This window comes from Zonotrichia leucophrys, chromosome 4A (assembly GCF_028769735.1).
Source record: "Zonotrichia leucophrys gambelii isolate GWCS_2022_RI chromosome 4A, RI_Zleu_2.0, whole genome shotgun sequence".
NCBI classification, from domain to species: Eukaryota; Metazoa; Chordata; class Aves; order Passeriformes; family Passerellidae; genus Zonotrichia; species Zonotrichia leucophrys.
In genome coordinates, this window is record NC_088174.1 from 328,169 (window position 1) to 346,937 (window position 18,769).

The 18,769-nt window shown below is 61.2% G+C and overlaps 1 protein-coding gene across 2 annotated transcripts; it reads right to left on the reverse strand.

Moving 5' to 3' along the window:
• Positions 1 to 1,284: 1,284 nt before the first annotated feature.
• TSC22D3 (TSC22 domain family member 3) lies at positions 1,285 to 17,246 on the reverse strand. 2 transcript variants are annotated; one of them, XM_064712922.1, is made up of 3 exons: positions 16,816 to 17,246; positions 3,101 to 3,152; positions 1,285 to 2,530 (listed from the first exon to the last, which is right to left on the reverse strand). In XM_064712922.1, exons 1-3 carry the CDS (start codon positions 17,136 to 17,138, stop codon positions 2,285 to 2,287), a joined length of 621 nt encoding a protein of 206 aa, XP_064568992.1. In that variant the 5' UTR covers positions 17,139 to 17,246; the 3' UTR covers positions 1,285 to 2,284. The 2 variants fall into 2 exon arrangements, with proteins under 2 accessions (XP_064568992.1, XP_064568993.1); XM_064712923.1 differs by lacking the exon at positions 16,816 to 17,246 and adding an exon at positions 3,439 to 3,701.
• Positions 17,247 to 18,769: the final 1,523 nt, after the last annotated feature.

The window sequence follows — 18,769 nt, forward strand, 5'->3', positions numbered from 1 at the left end:
AGCTGCCCTTCCTGGAGCAGCTGTAAAACCCGAGAGGCTTGCAGCACTTGGGGGTCTGCTGTGTGTGTCCCCTACAGGCTGCTGCAGTGCCTGTGTGTGCAAGGGATGTGTATGCACGTGGTAGAGGAGCCTGAACCTGTTTACACACACACAGAGGAAAAGTTATTAGACACACAGGGAAAGTCATCACACACAGGCACTCACAGGGCACATGCGTGTGCCCTTGCACTAGAGCACTTGCAGGGCTGCCTGCACAAGGCTGCTGTGGGGTCACTGTGTTGAGACAGAACAAGGAGGAGAAAGCCACCCAATAGTGATTTCAAGCCTGTAGCCTGTGTTTTGCTGTTTACCCAGCGTTTCCAGGGTGCCAACCACCCCCAGCTCTGTGACTCACACAGGGCTGTGACTGAACCTCCCTCAAAACAGCAGAGACACAAAACTGTGTGGAGCTGTGCTGCTGCAGCACAGGGTATGGCCAGCTAGCTGCTCCCCAGCCCCAGGCACTGCTGGCCCAAGGAGGGCTCTGGATGGCCCAGATGTGTCTCTAGAAAGCCCCATGGGAGGATACTGCACCTTGCTCCACACATCCTGCCAGCCTGGGGCTCTGCACAAACACCTCCAGGCTTTAACCTGCAGTAGCCATCAACAGCCCCAGAGATGGAGGGTTTGCACATTTTTTTGCCCTCCCTCACATACCCCATGGGTTGGAATCAAAACCTGGCCGTGCCCTAGAACAGGGTTGGGGGATTCCCCACCTCTGTCCAGCACTGTCCAATCCAGATGACCCATCCTCTTACTCTCGTATTTTGAGATTATATCTAATGTCTTGAGATAGCCCAAAATGAAAAGAAACCCCAACCAAACAAAAAATATCAATGACGGCTGTGAGAACAAAAGCACCAGAAGAAGAGCACAGCTGGGGGTACATACAGCTCCACACAGCCTGACAAGAGCCTCCTTTCTGCTTGTGCCCCAAGTTGGCCCTGTACAGGTGAGACACAGGGAACACAGACCTGCAGGTTCACAACACTTTTCCCTACCACACATCCAGCCCCTGGAAGGGGCTGCCTGCTCACATTTCCAAAAACCCATCTTGGCTCAGCCAGGGCCATCTAAGGGGAACTAAACCCCAGTGCAAAGGTGGGGAGCTGCCAGGTTTTCCCAGCTGGGGAACAGCATCAGCCCAGTATCCTCACCAGTCCCATTCCAGCAATCCCCAGTCCCTTCCCCACTGCCACCACCCTCCCGCCCCTTCCCAGCCACAGACACAGCTTGGGGCATGGGTATATATAAAAAGTAGAGTTTATTGCCATTTCTATCTAGATTTACACAACAGTGTCACCACTTCTGACATCAAAAGCAATGTCCCATCACATCCCAGAGAACGGGCCAGGGACAGAGGGGAGCCCAGGAACACGGGCTGGCTCCTCCACCCCGGTGGGTTAGAGCACAACCTGCCTTGTGGCTCTGCCCAGTGCTCAGTCCAGATCCTCCCAGCGCTGCCGCACGGTTCTGTCAGGCAGGATGCCAGAGAGGAGTGAATCTGCCCCCTCCTTGGTGCCACTCACAATAGCTGGCTGTCCACTGCCAGGTGCTCACCATCCCAGTCTGCCTTCAAATGCCCCAGATGTTGAGATGGGCATGGCTGACCCAGAGCGGGCACCCCACAGCCTCACAGGCACCTCGTGCACGTTTATACATAGATACAGCTACAGAAGATGCCCAAACTAACAAAACAAGCTTTTTTTCCTTGTAATCTTCACACTGCTGTGCGTTCCGCCACGGTCTACGCTGCAGCTGCCACCCCTGGTGCTGCTCAGTCTGGGTTGGGTTCCAGCAGGCTCCTGGGTGGCTCACGGGACACATCTGCTTTGCTCACTAAACATGGATTTCCCTCCAATGCCAGGCTTTGCCAGAAAGAGACACCCCCTGCAGAATGCAACCACGGCCTGGGGCCTGGCGTGCGCTCCTTCCAACCGCAGGTTACCGTCATGGTGCCAAAGACTGCCCATGCCTGCTGGGACAGGCACCCCAGATCTCCTCCTGGCACCTGGGGGGCGGCTGGATGGGGAGGGGGGGCCAGCTGCCCCTGTCCTCCTCGCAGAAGAGCATCCTCATGACGGAGATGGCCACTGGCTCTGTGGGCTGGCCAGGGCTGCCCGAGGGGCACGGCGCAGTGCCAGGGTCTGGCAGTCCTTCGTGTGAGATGAAGGTGGAAACGATTTTGCAGGAGATTAAGTAGAAAGAGTTCTGTGGCTCTGCCCACCCCGAGGACAGAGCCACCTTACACCGCAGAGCCCCCGGAGTGCTGAGCCGGGGCAGCCACCCCGGGGCTCTGCTCCTCGGGGCACAGCACCTCTGCTGGGAGCCGCGACTGGAACTTCTCCAGCTGCTCAGGACTGGCCAGGGTCTTCAGGAGGCTGTTCTCACGCTCCAGCTGGGAGTTTTTCTCCAACAGTTCCTTGATTTGCTCTTTCAGGACCTCCACTTCCTCCCGTACGGCATACATTAGATGATTTTTCACAAGATCCTGCAAAAGGCCAAGGAAGAGACCAATTAATGGAGAGTTAATGCTCAGAGGGTTGATCCCTTCTGTTCCCAAGTGCTGGGACAAATGCCAAATGGTGCAGAAGCTTTTCTCAAGGACCATCCCTCCCCACCCCACTGCACTCTCGGAACCCTGGCCAGGGCTTGGTGCTCATCCAGCATAGCTCCCTCAGCCGCCATCTCTTTGGTGTCTCTGCATCCAGAGGCACTTTCCAGCCCCCTCACCTACTCCGGCATTTGCGGGGCTGAAGCTCCCGAGCACCCAGGGAACGGGAACCCGGCTCGGGCAAGCCCAGACCCCGAAAGTTCCCCTGCACGTCCACCCTCGCTGCCGGCGCACTGCGGAGCCGCTGGAGCCAATGAGCTTCGCGGCGGTCGCAGACAAAGAGGAGCTCAGCCTGGCAGCGCCATGGGGAGTGGGGACCCCCGTGGGCAGAGGGACCCCCACCCTGGGCCAAGCACCCCCCCCGGGAGCGGGAAGATCACCCCCGTGCACAGCACCCGCGGGGTGGCGGGCAAGGTGCGGGGAGGAAGGGGCAGAGCTGCAGCTCACCATCGCCTGCTCGATCTTGTTGTCAATGGCCACCACGCTGGCTCCGGAGGCGCTGGAAGAGAGCGAGAGGCCGAGGGTCAGCACCGAAATCCTCCCTTCCCCGGGGGTCCGTGCATCCGCGACACCTCGCCCCCAACCAGCGGATCGGGGCGTCCTCCTCCCCAAGGGAATTCCTTAATTCAGGCACCGGTCGCGTATGTCCTTTGCTCCCGGAGTAGCGATGCCCCCCCACCTCATCCCCGGGGGTCGCAGCAGCACCCTCGGGCACTGGGACGCCCCTTCCCCCAGATCTCCGTGGCGAATGGCGGGGACGCAGGGCGCACCGGGGCCGCCCCTACCTGTTGTCGAGCTTCACGGAGACTACATCCCCCCCGAGCAGGGAGGAGAAGAAGGAGATGGAGAAGTTGTGGAGCTGGTAGACAGCCACCTCCATGGGGGACTGGTACATGCCGGTGCTCATAGCTGCGGGCGCAGGGACACACACTCGCACAGACGGAGCAAAACGCACTGCCAGGGCCTCCCCGCCGCCCTCGCTTATACTGGCGGCGCCCGCCCTGCCGGGAGGGGCGAACGCGGCGGAGACCGCCCGCTGCCCGCAGCGCCGCGCCGGGGGCTGCGCCGGTACTGCCCCCTACTGCCCCCGTACTGCCCCCGGTGCGGCACACTGCCCCTCAGTCCTGCCCCCTCACCCCGCTACTGCCCCTCAGTCCTGTCCCCTCACCCCGCTACTGCCCCTCAGTACTGCACCTCTCTGCAGCCCCTCCGCCCCTTCCAGTTCAACCACAGCACAGCGCCGTCCCAGCGCAAGGACCCCGCGCTTCAGCACCGTCCCCCAATCTGCACCCCCATTCCACACCTCTCGTCTGTTGCAAGCAGAGTCCTGGGACCCCCGGCACCCCTCGTACAACCCCTCAAGGCCACAAGCCTCAGCATCCCATTCCTGTGCTCCTGGGCACCCAGGACGGGGATTCGGTCGTGGGGACACATGCATCTGCCTGGGGGCCGGGAGAAGGGGTGAACCTGGTCTGCATAGGGAGATGCAGCCTGCAGGTCCCGCACAGTAAGGCCCCGTGACTGTGAAAGAGAGGCAGGAGGGAAAGGGGAGCCATGGGCATTCAAAACAGAACGCGGGTGGCAAAATAGAAACGTGAGTGAAAAACAGAAAGGGGCTGCTAAAAACCGTGGTGAATAAGAGAAACAGGTATGTAAAACAAACGGAAACATGAGGGACAAACAAGAGAAACGAGAGCAGAAAAACAACCCAGGCGTAAAAAACAACTCCAGGAGGAAAAATGAAAGCCTGCACGCAGAGAAAACCCGGGATGCAGAACCAACCCAGGGTATACAGAACACGCCCTGAAGTTGCAGAACAACAGCTGCGGAGTGCAGAACAGCCCCCAGATACAGAACAAAGCAGAGGTACAAAACGAACTCGGGGTACAGGGCAAAACAACCCCACGGTGCAGAGCCAAGCCTGTGTGCAGAACAAGAAATCTACGGTGCAACAGATTGACCTTGGTTGCACAACAAATTCGGGCTACAGAACACGCCCTGGGTGCAGAACAACAACTAAGGGATGCAGAGCACACCTGGGGTCCAGAACAAAATCGGGCTCCGAAACAAACTCGGGAGCACCAAACACCACCAGCCCCGGGTGTCAGAACAGTCCGGGGTCACAGAACAGCGACCCGGGGCGGGGCGGCCGCGCGGAGCCCCGAGCACTCCGGGCACCGAGCGCGCCCTCGGCCCGGCGGCCCCGCCCAGCGTTGCATAACCGGGCTGCAGGAGGGCGCCCCCCGGCGGGCACGGCCGGCACTGCAGCGGCTGGGGCGGGCTCCGCAAGGCTGCGCCGAGCGGCGTCCCCGTGCGCGCGCCCTGCCGTCCCCGTGCACGCGCCCTGCCGTGTGCACGACGGGTCCTTCCCGCGTTCACAGATAGATTTATACGTAGAGCAAGTGTGTCTCCTCCGAGAAGTGGAAGCAGCGCCCCTAAAACGCCCCCAGCACCCTAGGGGCTGGGGTGGCACTGCCCACCCCGTGCTGCCGCCACTGCCCTTGGCTGCCCACTTATCTTTGCCATCTGGATCTGGGGGGACTTTGCTCAGTGGTTGCCTGCTGCCCCTGACCCCGGGGCCTCATTCCCTGCTGGGCATGGCGAGGCTGATGCTGGATGACAGACCCCACACACGGCACAGTATCCAAGAAAGAGTTAGTGCTGGCAGGGCATGTGCACTCCAGGGATGCTGCAAAGGACACTCAGCACCCCAATCCAGGGGGCACTGAATATGGCTGGCACTTGGCTGTTGGGAGAGGCCAAGGAACCCTGACTTGTGGGTGTGCTGCTGTGCCCCTTCCTCAAGCAGGGAGGGAGAGCAGAGTGGAATTTCCCCATCAGAAAGGGAAACTGAGGCACAGCGCAGCACACCTGCTGCTGGGAGCACGACCTAGCCAGGCAGCTCCCCACAAACCCCATCTCACTGCAGAGTGAGGATGCTGTGCCATCTGTGAACTGCAGCCAGGGCATATGTGGGTGCCCTGGGACATGCAGGTTTGATGTGGGGATGTGAGAAAGCATTTTCTGCCTGGTGGGCCCATCTGGGACCTGGGGGAGGTATTATGCACATCCCCCTGTGTCAGCACTACTCCGGCCCCTGCAGAGCTGCTGTGCAGGGGCTGAGCAGGGTGCTGGCACTGAAGAGAGTAGGCAGGTGTCTGTCCCCCAGGCCCCGAGGCTGGCCTGTGCTCCTCCCCTCACCCACACCAGGCCCGACTTACCAGTCCCTCCGTCTGAAGAGGCTCGGGGAGTACGGTGGCTGGAAGGCCATGCCACCCCTGACCCTGCTCCAGCCCCTCTGCTCCAGATGCTGGCTCTGCCTGTGGCTGCGTCCCCCCAGCTCGCAGTGGCAGAGACAGCCTGGGTGTTGGCTGCATCCAGGGGCTCCAGCCACAGGGTAAACACGCTGGGAGATGACCTCAGCTGCACTCAATTGGCCCTTTCAAGGCCAATGGCCAGTGTGCCATCCCGAGCTGCGCGGGTGCCCCCCTCCCTGGGGAGATGAAAGGCCTCTGTGTGCACTTGTCCCCAGAGTGGCTGGTGGTGGGCTTGGTGGCAGCCCCTGGAACACAGATTTGTCCCCCCGCTGGGACAAGTCCAGACCACCCACACCAGGGGTCCTGTGAACTGAGTTTGCCACGGCAGCTCATGAAGCGTGCTGCTTTCACTGGGAAGAAGACAGGAGAGATGGGGAGAGCATTTTCTCCTACAGTTGTGCCACCTCCTGTCTTCTGCAGAGAGCTGTCAACAGCAGGGAGACGGGGTGGCTGGAGCCCAGCCTGCCCCAGCCCTGGCAGCTGTGCCTCTGTATTACACCTCGGGCAATATTGCCCCCCAGTCCTGGTTCAGCCTCCTTCCCAAAGGAAGCCCTAAATCATGAGTGGCAGGGACCGAGGGCTCCAGAGCCGGCACACCAGAGCCTGCCTGGCGGTCCTTGTCTCACAGCTTGAAGTTCCTGGTCCCTGCCTGGTATCTTTCTGATGCAGCACTCAGGCACCAAGGACTGAGAAAAACCCCCGGATATTTCTGCCGCTACTGGAGGGCAGCTAGAAAATGCTTTGTGGGAGATTGCTTCAGCTCTGCCATCTCCAATATTTTTCCCATGGAGCTGGAACTACTGCAAAAATAAACTGGACTAAGTCACTGATTTCCCTGCAGTCCTGCTGGGTATTTCCACCCAGCACTGCTCAGGGCATGGGTTCCTCACTTAGGCTGGGCAGGATCTGTTGGCCTTCGAGAGGCCGCAGCAAGGGATGCTCTGGAGGATGAAGAAGCAGAAGTTTCTTTCCTGGCATTCAGTTAAATGGGGGATCCCTATGCAGGCGAGCAGGCTGGGCAGGGGGCTGCAGCCCCCTCGCAGCCCCACACCTCACGAGGGGGCTCCTGAGCGTGCAGTGGGGTGCACACAACCAGGGTGCACCTTGCAGCTCCTACAAGCAAGTGCTGCCTGCACATGTGCGTGCACACACACCACAGCCACACACCCACGTCCCCTGCATGCACACGTGTGTGTGCAGCCCACACGGGCGTGTGCTCTGCACACAGGGGCACGCCCTGCACATGCATGTGCACCTTGGTGCACCCTGCTTGCACACATGTGCGAGCATGTTAGTTTAGTACCTGGAGCTGATGATCTTGAAGGTCTTTTCTGACCTGTGACTCTGTGACTCTGTGACTCTGTGACACGCACTTTGTCCTGCTGTTCTGCGCGAAGATGCACGAGTGCTGCTGGCACCCCCTGCACACGCTGCCCTGACTAACAGTGATGCCCAGCCCTGCCTGCACACCCTGCCAGCGGCACAGGGCACAGCGGGAGGGCACCCCCAGCACTCAGGCATCACCTGCAGCCCTGCTGCCACCTCCACAGTGTGAGCAGCAGCTCCCAGCTCTCTCCAGGAGCTCCTCTGAGCTGCCCCAATGCCCCCACAGCAGCAGGGTCCTACATGGGGCTCCAGCTGCACCCCAAGTGCTGGGGGGGGCCCTTTCCTAGCACACCACAGCCCTGGCCTTGCCAGGCTGCTATCAACCACCTCCTCTCCAATCACCTGCTCCTGCTTCTCCAAGCACAGCAGGGCGGGCAACACCCACCTTGCTCTTCCCAAGGAGCAGGTCACCATGGACTCCCAGTTACCCTATGGCACCAGTGATGGGCGCTTGGAGCAGGCTGGGCAAGAGGGGCCAGTGGTGGGAAGTGCATCCCTGAGGCAGCAGCATGGCAGCTCCTGCATCTGCACACAGTGACAGGAGGTTCATCAGGCTGGGCCCGGCTCGTGCCTGTGGTTATTTTGGTAACAGTGACAGCAGCCGCAATACAGGGCAGTTGTGACACTAACTGTTGTGCTCTCTGGGGAAAAAAAAGCACCCACAGTTGTCATCAAGCAGTGAGGAGAGGTGGTGACACCAGCCAATGATGATATCACCCCAGCAGTGGCCCTGCAGGACACCCCAAAGCTGGCAGCAGCCCCTCAGCCCTTACACAGCCGGTGCCTCAGCCCAGAAGGTGCCAGCCCCGCTACTGAGTGACATAAAGTGACAACCCCCTCCTCAGCAATGGGACTTGGAGCTCTGCAGCCACCACAGAGCTCTGCCAGGCTGGAGCAAGGGGTGACAGGGAGGAGGACGAGGGGATTATCTCTTGCTGCCTGGCATCCTGCAGCTGCACAGTGCTGTGGGTCAGGGGACATGCCCTCCCCTCACAGCCCTGGGGACAAGCTGTGCTTTTGTACTGAGCCCTGTGTGTTGGACCTGCTCCAGGCACTGCAGAGCCACACACCGAAGGATGCTCCTGTCCTGGTAGTGGCCAATGGAGCTGGAGGGGTGGCTGGGGCATCAGGAGCAGCCCTGGCTCCCCAGACTTGGCTCTCCCCCTGCTCCAGGCTGTGCTCATGGTTCCGTGGCACTTTTCCTGGCTTGCTCTCTCCCAAGGACTCAGCTCAATGGGAGGAAGGCCCTTAGAGGGTCTGAGGCGTGGGAAATGTTTATAGCCTGGCCTCAGAGACACTGGAGAGCAAACTGGGAAAGGCGCAGAGCCAAGGCTGCCCAGGCTGCTCTGCAGAGCCAGATCTCCTGCTCCAAGGGTCAGAGCAGAGTGGGAGAGGAAAAGCTACTGCTTGCAAACACAGCTAAGAAAACTCTGCCTGTCAAAGCCCCAAATCCTGCAACGATGGTGGTACCAGCCAAGGGACTGGGAATGCCAGCACCAGGGCATCCCTACCGTGCCCTGCAGGAACGGGGGAAGTGTGGTTGGGGACACTGGTGATGGCTGGGGCCGGTGGGTGCCTCTGGCAGGAAGGGCTGGCTGTGCGACAGGGCCGAGGAGCTCCAGGTCTTGCCCAGCAGCTCCATCCTGGTTCTGGGAAAGGAGAGGTAGTGCGAGGGGCTGCCCAAGGGCAAACAGGCAGCTGAGTCTGCCGTGGAATCCCAGGATCCTGAACAGCAACTGCCTGCCCTGTGGCACTGGCGTGGGGCTTTTGTGCCAGTCCCAAGGGCTGTGGGCCTAGCACTGCCAGAGCACACCGGTTGTCCAGATCTTGGTTTCCTCCTCCTGGGCATTCCCTGGCTGAGCTGCTCCCTGAGGCCTGGGACTACCCTCCAGCTCAGCTGGTGCCTCCCAGGAACTGTGTGAGACACACAGAAGCCCCATGCAACCAGGAGCCCTGTGACATGGGGACCCAGGTCATACCCATCAGAGCCTTGGAGGGGTCACAAATCCCCCAACTCAGGGCACATGCTGCTCCAGAACAGCAGGTAACCACTCCTGGGCACACCTGGACGTGCCTGGGCAAGGATGCACCCCCTGCCTGCAGAGCTGGTGCTGGTGGCCTTGCCTGGCCCCAGTCCTAAGCCAGGGCACACCAGAGTCACGTGCGGCCCATACAGGGGTGCGGCCATGCTGGGGAAGCCCAGAGATGGTTTCAGTCAGGGAAGGCCAGAGGAAAGCTACCCTTGGGAAGGCTGACAGGGAACATGTCCTCCTTCCCTTCATGCCCAATGGAGGCAGAGTGAGCTCTGTGGCCATGGGCTGGGGACATGGGTGACCCACCCCACCAGGCAGCAGGCATGGGCAGGGATTGTGGTGTGGAGACTCCTCCAACCTGTCAGGCTGGAGGCAGTGTGGGGTGGTGGAAGGAGCCCTGGTAGGCTCCTGTGTCCAGCTGTGGGGCTGACTGCTTCCTCTGATAAAGGTACTTGGCTGTACTCCCAGTTCTGTTTTTTTCTAGCATGCGAGTGCACACCCTCAAGCCAGCCTGCTGAGAGCTGCAATTTTTCTTTAACTTTGTCTCTAGACCCTCTTCTTCCGCCTGTGCCCCTAGCAGGAGTTGCCTCCCAGCAGTAGTGTGAGGAGGGGAGGTAGAGAGGACCCAGTTTCAGACATGTTGGAAGCCCTAGAGGACTCAGTTCCCTTCTCACCATGTTGGAAGCCCCCAGAATCACAGCTTCCCCAGGCATGCTGGTATAGGAGAGGAAGAGGAAAAAAGGCTCATTGGGTTGTTACCAGCCCTGGATCCTGTGGCCAAACATCCTACCTTGCTGGTGTTTGTCAACACCAGCCCCGTGCTGCTACTGCCAAGCCAGTGCAGACACCCCGGTGGGTACCCTGCCAGGGACTGTGGGGCACCCTTGCACCTCACTGCTCCCCCCAAAGGGTCCCACAGCTGCCAAGTGCTGAGGTGAGAGTGCCAGGCATGGCACAGCCCAGTGAAAACCCTGCAGCTTTCTCTGAGCACCACGCCAGCTGTTGGGGCAGTGCAGCTAACCTCCACCATGCTACCAGCTCCCATGGACCAGGGATGCCCAGCCTCAGGGAGGATTGCAGGCTGAACCCTTGGCAGAGCTTTAATCCACAAATCTGTCTGCAGAGCAAAGTGTTTCACACCCAGGGGCCGGGCTGGAGTGCTGTCACTGAACTCAGTGTTATCGCTCCCTGCCTACCTGTGCCCTGCCCCGGCGCTCCTGCCAGCCACGGCTCTGAACTCAGACCTGTCCTTGCTTCTGAGCTTACTGGGTCATGCAGGAGAGCCCCAGCTGCATCACCTCCATGTTCTGGGTGCTCTTTTCGGGTCCACTTTCAGGGCAGTGGGGATAGAGCACAGGTGGCTGCAGCACTGAAGGCACCTCCCACAGCACGGGGGCTGGCGGTGCCCTCGCACCCCACAGCAGGCACGCAGGGGCTGCCAGCCCGGGCTCTGCCCCCCAGCCCCTCCTTCAGCTCTGCAGGGATCCTCAGCCCAGAGAGGAACCCCAAAGCTGGGCCTCTGGCATCCTCCAAAAACAATCCCAGGCCCCTTTTCAGGCAGGAGCAGGCGCTCCAGAGCCCTGCTAGGTGCTGGCAGCTGCTGCCCTGCGGCGTGCAGGAGTGCCCGCTCACTAATTGGGAGGCAGCTCGTTATGTAATGAGGACGGAGGCAGGGGAGCTGCGAGAGCTGTGCAGCACACCCCACGCTACCCAAATCTGCTCTTCCAGCCCAGAATAAGCCCTGTTTATGGAACCCCTCAAGCCCTTCTCTGGCCCCTTCCACAGGTGCTGGAGCCTGGTGCTCTCCTGCCTGGCCCAGCGCTCGAGGGGAGCCCCAGCAGGAGCCCCAGCAGCCCCTCAATAGCCGAGGGCGAGCAGGACCCCAGCCCCGCAGAGCTGAGCCGGCTGGGGCAGGGGAGCTGAGCTCGGCTGGCACCCACAGCAGGTCAGGCAAGGACACGGAGGGCAGCACGGCTTCAGCAGAGACGGTTATTAATACCCTGCCTGGCCTTTGCATGGAATCCCGGGCATTTCAAATCAGGACCTTCACTGAAACCCTGCCGTCACTGACATTTCAGAACAATAACAACGTGAAAGACAATCGGTTCCTGGCAGGATTTATACCTGTGGTGCTGCCGAGGCTCTCTGTGTGCCCAACCTCAGCAGCCAGCCATCACCTCACTTGTGCCAGCCCTTAGGAACAGCCTGAGAACACCCCCTGCCTCCAAACTACCCGGAGCAGTCCTGCTCCTTGTCACAGGCATATCACTGTGATGGTCTCACTAAAGGACATGGAAATGTCTTGTCCTGCCCCATGGCATCTACCACCCTCTGCCAATCTGGACAGAGCTGCCATCCCCAGGGAACTGCAGGTGAGGCAAGGACTGGATCCCACCCTGATCCTGGAGTCTGAAGGGCCCAGAGTTTCTTCTCTGCCACTAGAGTTGTTCTGCAGCAAAAGCCCCCTCAAATATATATATAAAAACTCAGCACACAGACAGAGGATGATGTCCTGTCCCAAAGCCAGCCACGCTCAGCACCTGGATAAATATAGCTCAGAGCTCATTTGCAAAGCATCGGGATGGGTTGTAGCCTCTCTCGCCTCTCCAGCCCTCTTCCCCCAACACACACCCTGGGGTAAAGTTGGAGATGATGACCTCAGGAGTCTTTTCCAACCTAATGGGTTTTGTGATTCTCTGCCCTCTACCAACAGGGCCTCAGTCCTTCCCAAGGGCAGGATCCACCTGGAGCGTCACTGGCCTTGGCAGTCCACATAAAGCACACGGACCCATACACGGTCACGTCCCCTGGGCACACACACAGCTGCCAGGCTCTGACAACATATATCCCAAGCCTTTCCAAGCCCTTTGGTCCCATGCAGGTCACGATGCTCCCCCAAAGTACAGAGTCAGCTTTAACCCTCTTTGTGCTGGGCAGTGGCCAAGGAAGTGGTGTCAGGTCCCAGCACAGACTGTCCAGGATCAGGCTGTGTCTCACCAGGAAAGGATAATGTGATGCTGGAGAGAGGAGGCATGATGCTGGGATCAGGGCAGAGCCCTGCAGCCTCCTTCAGCTCCAACCTCTTCCTCATCTTTACAGTTCAAAGCTGGAAAAAATCCTGTCCAGCCTTTTCCCCATAGAGCCATGCTGTCATCCCTGCCTCACCTTGGGACAGCTACTTCTGCCTGTGCAGAGCCAAATGCCTGCCCTAGCAGATGGGTAGTGCTGGAGAATCCCCAGAGAACCAAGATGACAGGCTGCTGGGAAGCTGACGTTGGCATCACCAGACTGGCTCAGCTGTGCCAGCCCCCTTGGCCATAGCCTTGTGGTCAGGGGGAAATGATTCCCTCCCAAGGGGCTGGAGGGGCTCAGCATGGCTCTCCTGTGCTCCAGAGAGTGCTGAGAATATCTTTCTGGAGGGAGCTGGGTCTTGCAGGAGCAGGCAGGGACGGGCATGGTGCATGGCATGGCACAGGCTGCTGCCATGCCAACTCAGTGTGCTGTGGCACAGCCCCTGTGGGCCTGGTCTGCTGGGCCGTGGGGTGGGGGTCCCAAGGTATTGAGATGCCCATGATGGAGACCAAGCTGAGCCTGCTGCCTGCCTGACATCTTCCCGAGGGTGGCAGCATTTGGGTATGCCAAAGTAAGCACCTCCCAGCAGTACAAGCTACTCCCTGCCACTGAAACAACATCTCCCCAGCACCTCAGTGGTGTGCAAGGCTTGCAACCAACACTGCAGACCATAGGTCAGGCCATGTGCATCTCTGTCGTGTGGGAGCAAAGCAAAGAAAGCCCTGGTGCATGGCTCTGGAGGGCATGGGGACCCTCCTGGCCCCCTCCATGGCAGAGCTCAGAGCTGTCCCAGGGCCAGAAGAAGGAGAGTAGCACAGCTTGGTCCTACACCCACACCTCTCTCATGCTCACTCATGGCCCCTCTCCCCATCAATGTGTCCTTGTTGCTTCAGCCCACTCAACCAGCTGGAATGCTTGACCTGGCCCTGCCACCTCGGGATGCCCTTTATGGCCTGGCTCCTCTCCTCCTGCATTGCTGCTGCAAAGTGACACCCAACAGACAGGAACAAGTGGTGCTGTGACACAAATGCCATGCTGGTACTGCTGCCCTGGCAGCTCTTGCTTGCTGGCCTGCCCTTACATTGGGAAAGGCAGTGCTGCCCTTGCTTTGCCCAAATTCGTGCTTCCCCCACCCCTCACACAGAGCTTCCTGGCCTCCCCGTGACTCCCATGGCTTGCCCAGGCCTGGGAGAAAGTCGCCCTCAGCTGCTTTCATGGCTCAGACCAAAGGATGGGTCACAGCCCAACCTGTTGGATTGGGCAGCAGCTCTGGCAGTGCCTACAGATGCTCTGGCTATGCAGAGGTGTCCCCTCACAGCCTGGAGCAGGATGGGCACAGGCTGGCCAGGCTGCCAGGTGTTGCCTAGGAGTGGCTGGTGTGTACCTCCTCTTCCCACCCAGAGCCAGGCAGGTTCCGCCTGGATCACAGGCTAGCACACACCCAGGGGGCTGCTTCCCTGCAGGGCCGACCTCCTCCCAACCCCCTGGCTCCCCTCAGCCACCTGGCCCAGGAAAAGGTGCCATGGGGTCATGGGCCTGCTCCCCTGGCCTACACTCAGTTGGGCTTTTGTTTGGGTCTGGGATAACGTTGGCATTACAAAGGGATGGCAAAGAGGCATTACAGAGGGACAGCTTTCTGCCCACTTCACTGGCACCTGCAGGGAGAAGGTGTGCCCAGCCAGGGTGGTGGCAGCTGCCCTCCCTGTACCTGGTGCTTCCATGGGAGCACGGTCCCTCGGCACTGCTGAGACTTCCCTGGAAAGCAGTTTGTGATGCCCTGTGTGAGGACACGGTGGGGAGAAGCCCTTTCTGCACAGGATCCTGTGCACTCCTGAAACAGCAGAGCTTTCCGCAGGAGCATGAGCCCTGGAGGCAATTGGCCCAGAGCATGCCTTCCTTGTGCATCCCTAACAATATTCCTGCTGTGAGCAAAGGGTATGGAGAGCCTGGCAGGAACCACCCAGCCAGAGAAACCCCCAGAGACAGGTTAAACATGCTGAAATGTGTGTTGTCTGAGAAGCCCAGCACTGATCTGACTCTAACTGAGTTGTCTCCAGCCAGGCCCAGAGCCAGACTCAACTCTGGGTTTAGGATCTTGGGCATCCCATGCTGTCCTGGACGTCAGCTACATACGAGGATGTGTATCCACACATCTTTCCCCTCCTCCTGTGCTGCTGCAGGAGCACATCAGCCAAAACAATGGGCACCAAATGGTTTGGGTTCCCTGGTGCCAGCAGCAGGGTGCCCTTATCAGGCATCGGGGTGTTCCTCTGGCACCCACAATCCTCCGCTGCATATGCTATCTCCTCTTGGATGTGTTGGCTCATTCCCCAGAAGGAGAAAGTTCAGGCTGGAGCAAAACAACTGCAAACACAGGTGTGGGCACACCTAGCTCCAGTGCCTGGGGCCATGCAGCCAGCTCCCCCGTGCTGTGCCACCTAGGGGTGGCGGGGGATCACCCAGGCAGCCTCCGCACCGAGGTGCCCGGACACCAGGCATGACAGAGGGACACAGCTTTGCACCACAGCACAGCATAGCCCATGACAAACACAATGCATGGAGCTTCTTGGGACACATCACACAACAGGGCATGGAAGACAGGCAGCAAGCAATCCTAAGGCACACTGACAGCGAGAAATCCCTGTCCCTTGGCATCTCTGCTCACTCCCTGCCTCACCAGGAGCACCACAGGTGCTGCTCCAGTAGCGATGAGTTTGAAAGCAGCCTGCAGTGCCCGTATCAGTGGCCTCTGGCCCATAGGCACTGTCACCGACTGCCCCAGCAAGCCGTCCAGGTGCTTGGCCCTGACCCCAGCCCTGGTAGCCCGTGCTGGGGACAAGGTCTTGCTTCCCCCTTCACCCCCGGTGCCAACTTGCTGCAGCCTCCCGGGGAGGAGGGGAACCTCTCGCTCCTGTTCCTTCTCAGCGGGGCAGGTTCGCTGCTCCCCGTCCGGGCCAGGCACCAGCGCCTTGGCAGGTGTCCCAGCTCCTCCCTTCCCACCTGAGCGGCAGCTCGGCGTTATGTAAGTGCAGGAAGAGCAGGGCCGGCTCGAGGCAGCAGCTCTCGGCGTCAGACGCTGCTGGGCGAGGAGGCGGGAGCGCGCCGGGGCGGCTCACACGCGTGGGGCAGCCACGTGTGAGCCCACCCGCTGCCGCGCAGCCCGGGAGCGCGCCCACGCCGCGTGTGCTGGGAAGGGGATGCTGAGGTGTCTCTGAACGCCTGGGTGCCGCTCCCCGTGCGCAGCACCCACCCATGGCAGAGCAGCAAGCCCCAGAGCCGCTGCCCGCCGTGCCAGCCAGGCAGACATCTGTACCCGAGGCACCGATGGGCCACAGGTCTCCTCAGGGTAGTGGATGGGTCCCACCTGCTGAAGACACTGGAAGTCTCGGGCACCTGCGGCACTACTGGCACAGCTCAGCTCTCTCGGGCTGAACTGGGGAGCCCCAGACCTGCTAGCCCTCACACAGGCTGCTCCCACACAGAGTGTCACCAGAGCCAGCCCCACACGGCGCCAGTGCAGGACCTGAGACAGCTCTGTCCACTCCTCCGCTCTGGGGTTCACCTCATCAGGGCTGGGGAGCCTCCGGAGTGGCAGCCCCCAGGACCCCCCGTTCAGCCTCCTCTGTTCTCACTGCTAGAGGAGGGAGCAGGGCAGACCCCGCAGTTCTGCCTCCTCGGTCTGCCGGGGGATGGATGGGAGCAGCCTGAGCACGTTCAGCTGGGGGACACAGGCAGCCTGCCCAGAGCAACCCCGAGACCAGCTCGGGCAGGGCAGAGCCACTTTCCAGGCACGGGAAGCACCACTCCAGGCCAAACCTGTGTCCACTCCGGGGAGGGCCAGGGTAGCTGCTGAAAGGACAGGAGCTGGCACTGGGACTCTGAGACTCCCTACCCAGGCTCTCAGTGACACTCAAGATGGCTTTCGAGGCAGCACAGCTGCTTCCCAAGGAACCTGCTGCGCTCTCCACGCAGGATGGGGCCGATGCCTGTCTGTCGCTGGACACTATCCATGCCCCTGCGGGCACTGTCTGTGTGGACAGAGGTAGCCAGGGAGATGAGCACACGGTCCAGCAGCCAAGACACACAGCTGGGGGCTGTTGTCACTGCCCGGCAGACACAGGGCACCACAAGACAGGCACGGCAGAGCAAAGCCACCCGGACCCGCACCCGGGGATGGGCTGGCACCACGCACGGACTCCGTGCCAGACGCGGCCTCTCCCCACCCAGATTCCACCGCCGCCGACACCCCCGAGCCCCGGGGTCACACGAGTCCCCTTCTCTTGCCAGTTCCGAGTCCGCTGCCCCGGGGCACCCGGCCCCCGGCAGCTCCCGGGCTCCTGGCGGTGACACCCACCTGTGGAAGAGGAGGAGGATGGAGAGCAGGGTCTGGTCGATATTCCTGTTGCAGATACCCTGGTTGAAGAGGTAGCAGGGGTCCCGCACGACGGGTTCCAGCGAGTCCTGGCGCATGATGGAGCTCAGCTTGTCGGTGTTGAGGTTCTGTCGGACCAGCTGCTCCCGCAGCTGCCGGAAGCTGCTCACGGTGGGGCTGCCCGGGTTGTTGTTCTCGCCCCCGGCCCCCTCCTCCAGCCCGCTCCGGTTGGCCAGATCCAGGCAGCAGCTGCAGCAGTCCAGCCCCACGGGCGACCGGCACTCCTCCGTGGGCGACGAGGACATCCCGGGGGGCCCCGTGCCTGGCCACGGCGGCGGCGCCGGGGCCGCTCCCGGGGCCGCGGAGGGCGAGCGGCTGCAGGACGTGCCCGGTGCCGAGCGCCGCGAGCGGCCCCCGCCCGCCCCGTCCCCGTTCCGCCCGCCCCGGTCCCGCCCCGGCTCCGCTCCGCCCCGCCCCCGCTCCGCCCCGGCCCCGTTCCGCCCGCCCCGGCCCCGCCCCGGCTCCGCCCCGGCCCCGTTCCGCCCGCCCCGGTTCCTCCCCGTCCCCGTTCCGCCCGCCCCGGTTCCGCCCTGGCCCGGCCCCGCGCATCCTGCCTCCGCTCCGCTCCGCTCCTCGCCGCTCCGCCCCGGCCCCACCGCTCTCCGCCCGCCCCGAGCCGCCGTTCCCCGGCAGCGCACCCACCCCGCGCCTGGGGCCGGGAAAAGCCGGCCAGTTGTAACCTGAGGTGACGTGGGGTGACGAAGGGCCGCCGTGCCCCTTTCCCGGTGGGGATCCTCGCCCCGCTCTGTGCTTTCCGGGGGTGGCCGGGCGCTGAGGAGGCTTGCGCTGCCAGCGGCATCACTCCCTGAAGCATTGGTGCGGGCAGCCCGCATGGCCCCGGAGACGGGACAGGAAATAGGAAAAAGGGGATTAGAGGTCCCGAGATGGGAGGAACAGCCAGGAAGGACCTGGCTTCACTGCTGGGAACGTCTGAGAGCTGCCTCGTCCGAAGCCAAGCCAGGCATGAGTGGAACGCACGAAGCCTGGGGGCTGTGGATGTTGGGCACGTTGAGAGTCTCGGCAGATGCCTGGGGGTTGGGGATATGCGAGGGAAAAAGGGACTTCTAGGAGGAGGAGAAGTGGCTTCCTGGCACTGCTGCATCTCAAGATGAACATTTCTGCCACCACTGAACCACACTGGGGGCTAGTGAAGAGTGATTGGGGCACATGGTGCTGTCTCCTGGTGGGGCTGGGGTATGGGACAACACCTCAGGGAGGTGGGGACCACTGGCTCAGGACCCTGAGAATGAGATCCGTGAAGGTCACAAGGCTTTGAAGAAGTGCAGAGATGGAGTGAGAGGGAGGCCGCGAGGCTGGGCTGGTGGTCAGTGAGCCCCAGGGACCAGCCCAGGTAGCCCTCACCCTTGAGAGAGATGAGCAGCTGGGAGCAGGTGGGGAAGGGCTGGGCAAGGGTCCAAGGAAGCAGAGCTGCCAAGGGGAGGAGCAGGCAGGCTGGGGAAGCCCGCCATGGGCAGGCAGGATGTAGGGACGGCAGGTGGGTCTGTACAGCAGGGTTGCAAAAGGGCTGGCGGAAGGAGCTGCAGGAAGCAGCAATAGGAGGATTGCAGCATGTCTGAAGGGCACGGGATTGATAAGAGGTAAACCAGGTCAAAATCTGGCCGGGAAAGCCACGAGAGCACTTGAAGAGCAGAGGTCCCGGTGGCAGCGCAGTGCCCACCGGCGTTGTTAATGGGGTAGCTGCTGCCACTGAAGAAGTGGTGGGAGCGTCCAACCAACATTCCTGTTCTCTGCTTAGCATGAAGAAGGAAGATGCATGCCATGAGGATGAAGCAGTTTCCAGGCCATTAGTAACCTGGAGAGTCATGAGATTCCCAGATCCACCACAGATCCACAGCTGGGATAGTGGCCACGGCGA

Coding starts and splice junctions, on each gene's coding strand:
- TSC22D3 (XM_064712922.1), bottom strand. CDS start 17,138: ATGTCCTCGTCGCCCACGGAGGAGTGCCGGTCGCCCGTGGGGCTGGAC. Junction 3,153..16,815: donor ATCCTCCTCCTCTTCCACAG/GTGGGTGTCACC, acceptor GCTCTCTTCCAG/CGCCTCCGGAGCCAGCGTGG. Junction 2,531..3,100: donor ACAAGATCGAGCAGGCGATG/GTGAGCTGCAGC, acceptor GGCCTTTTGCAG/GATCTTGTGAAAAATCATCT.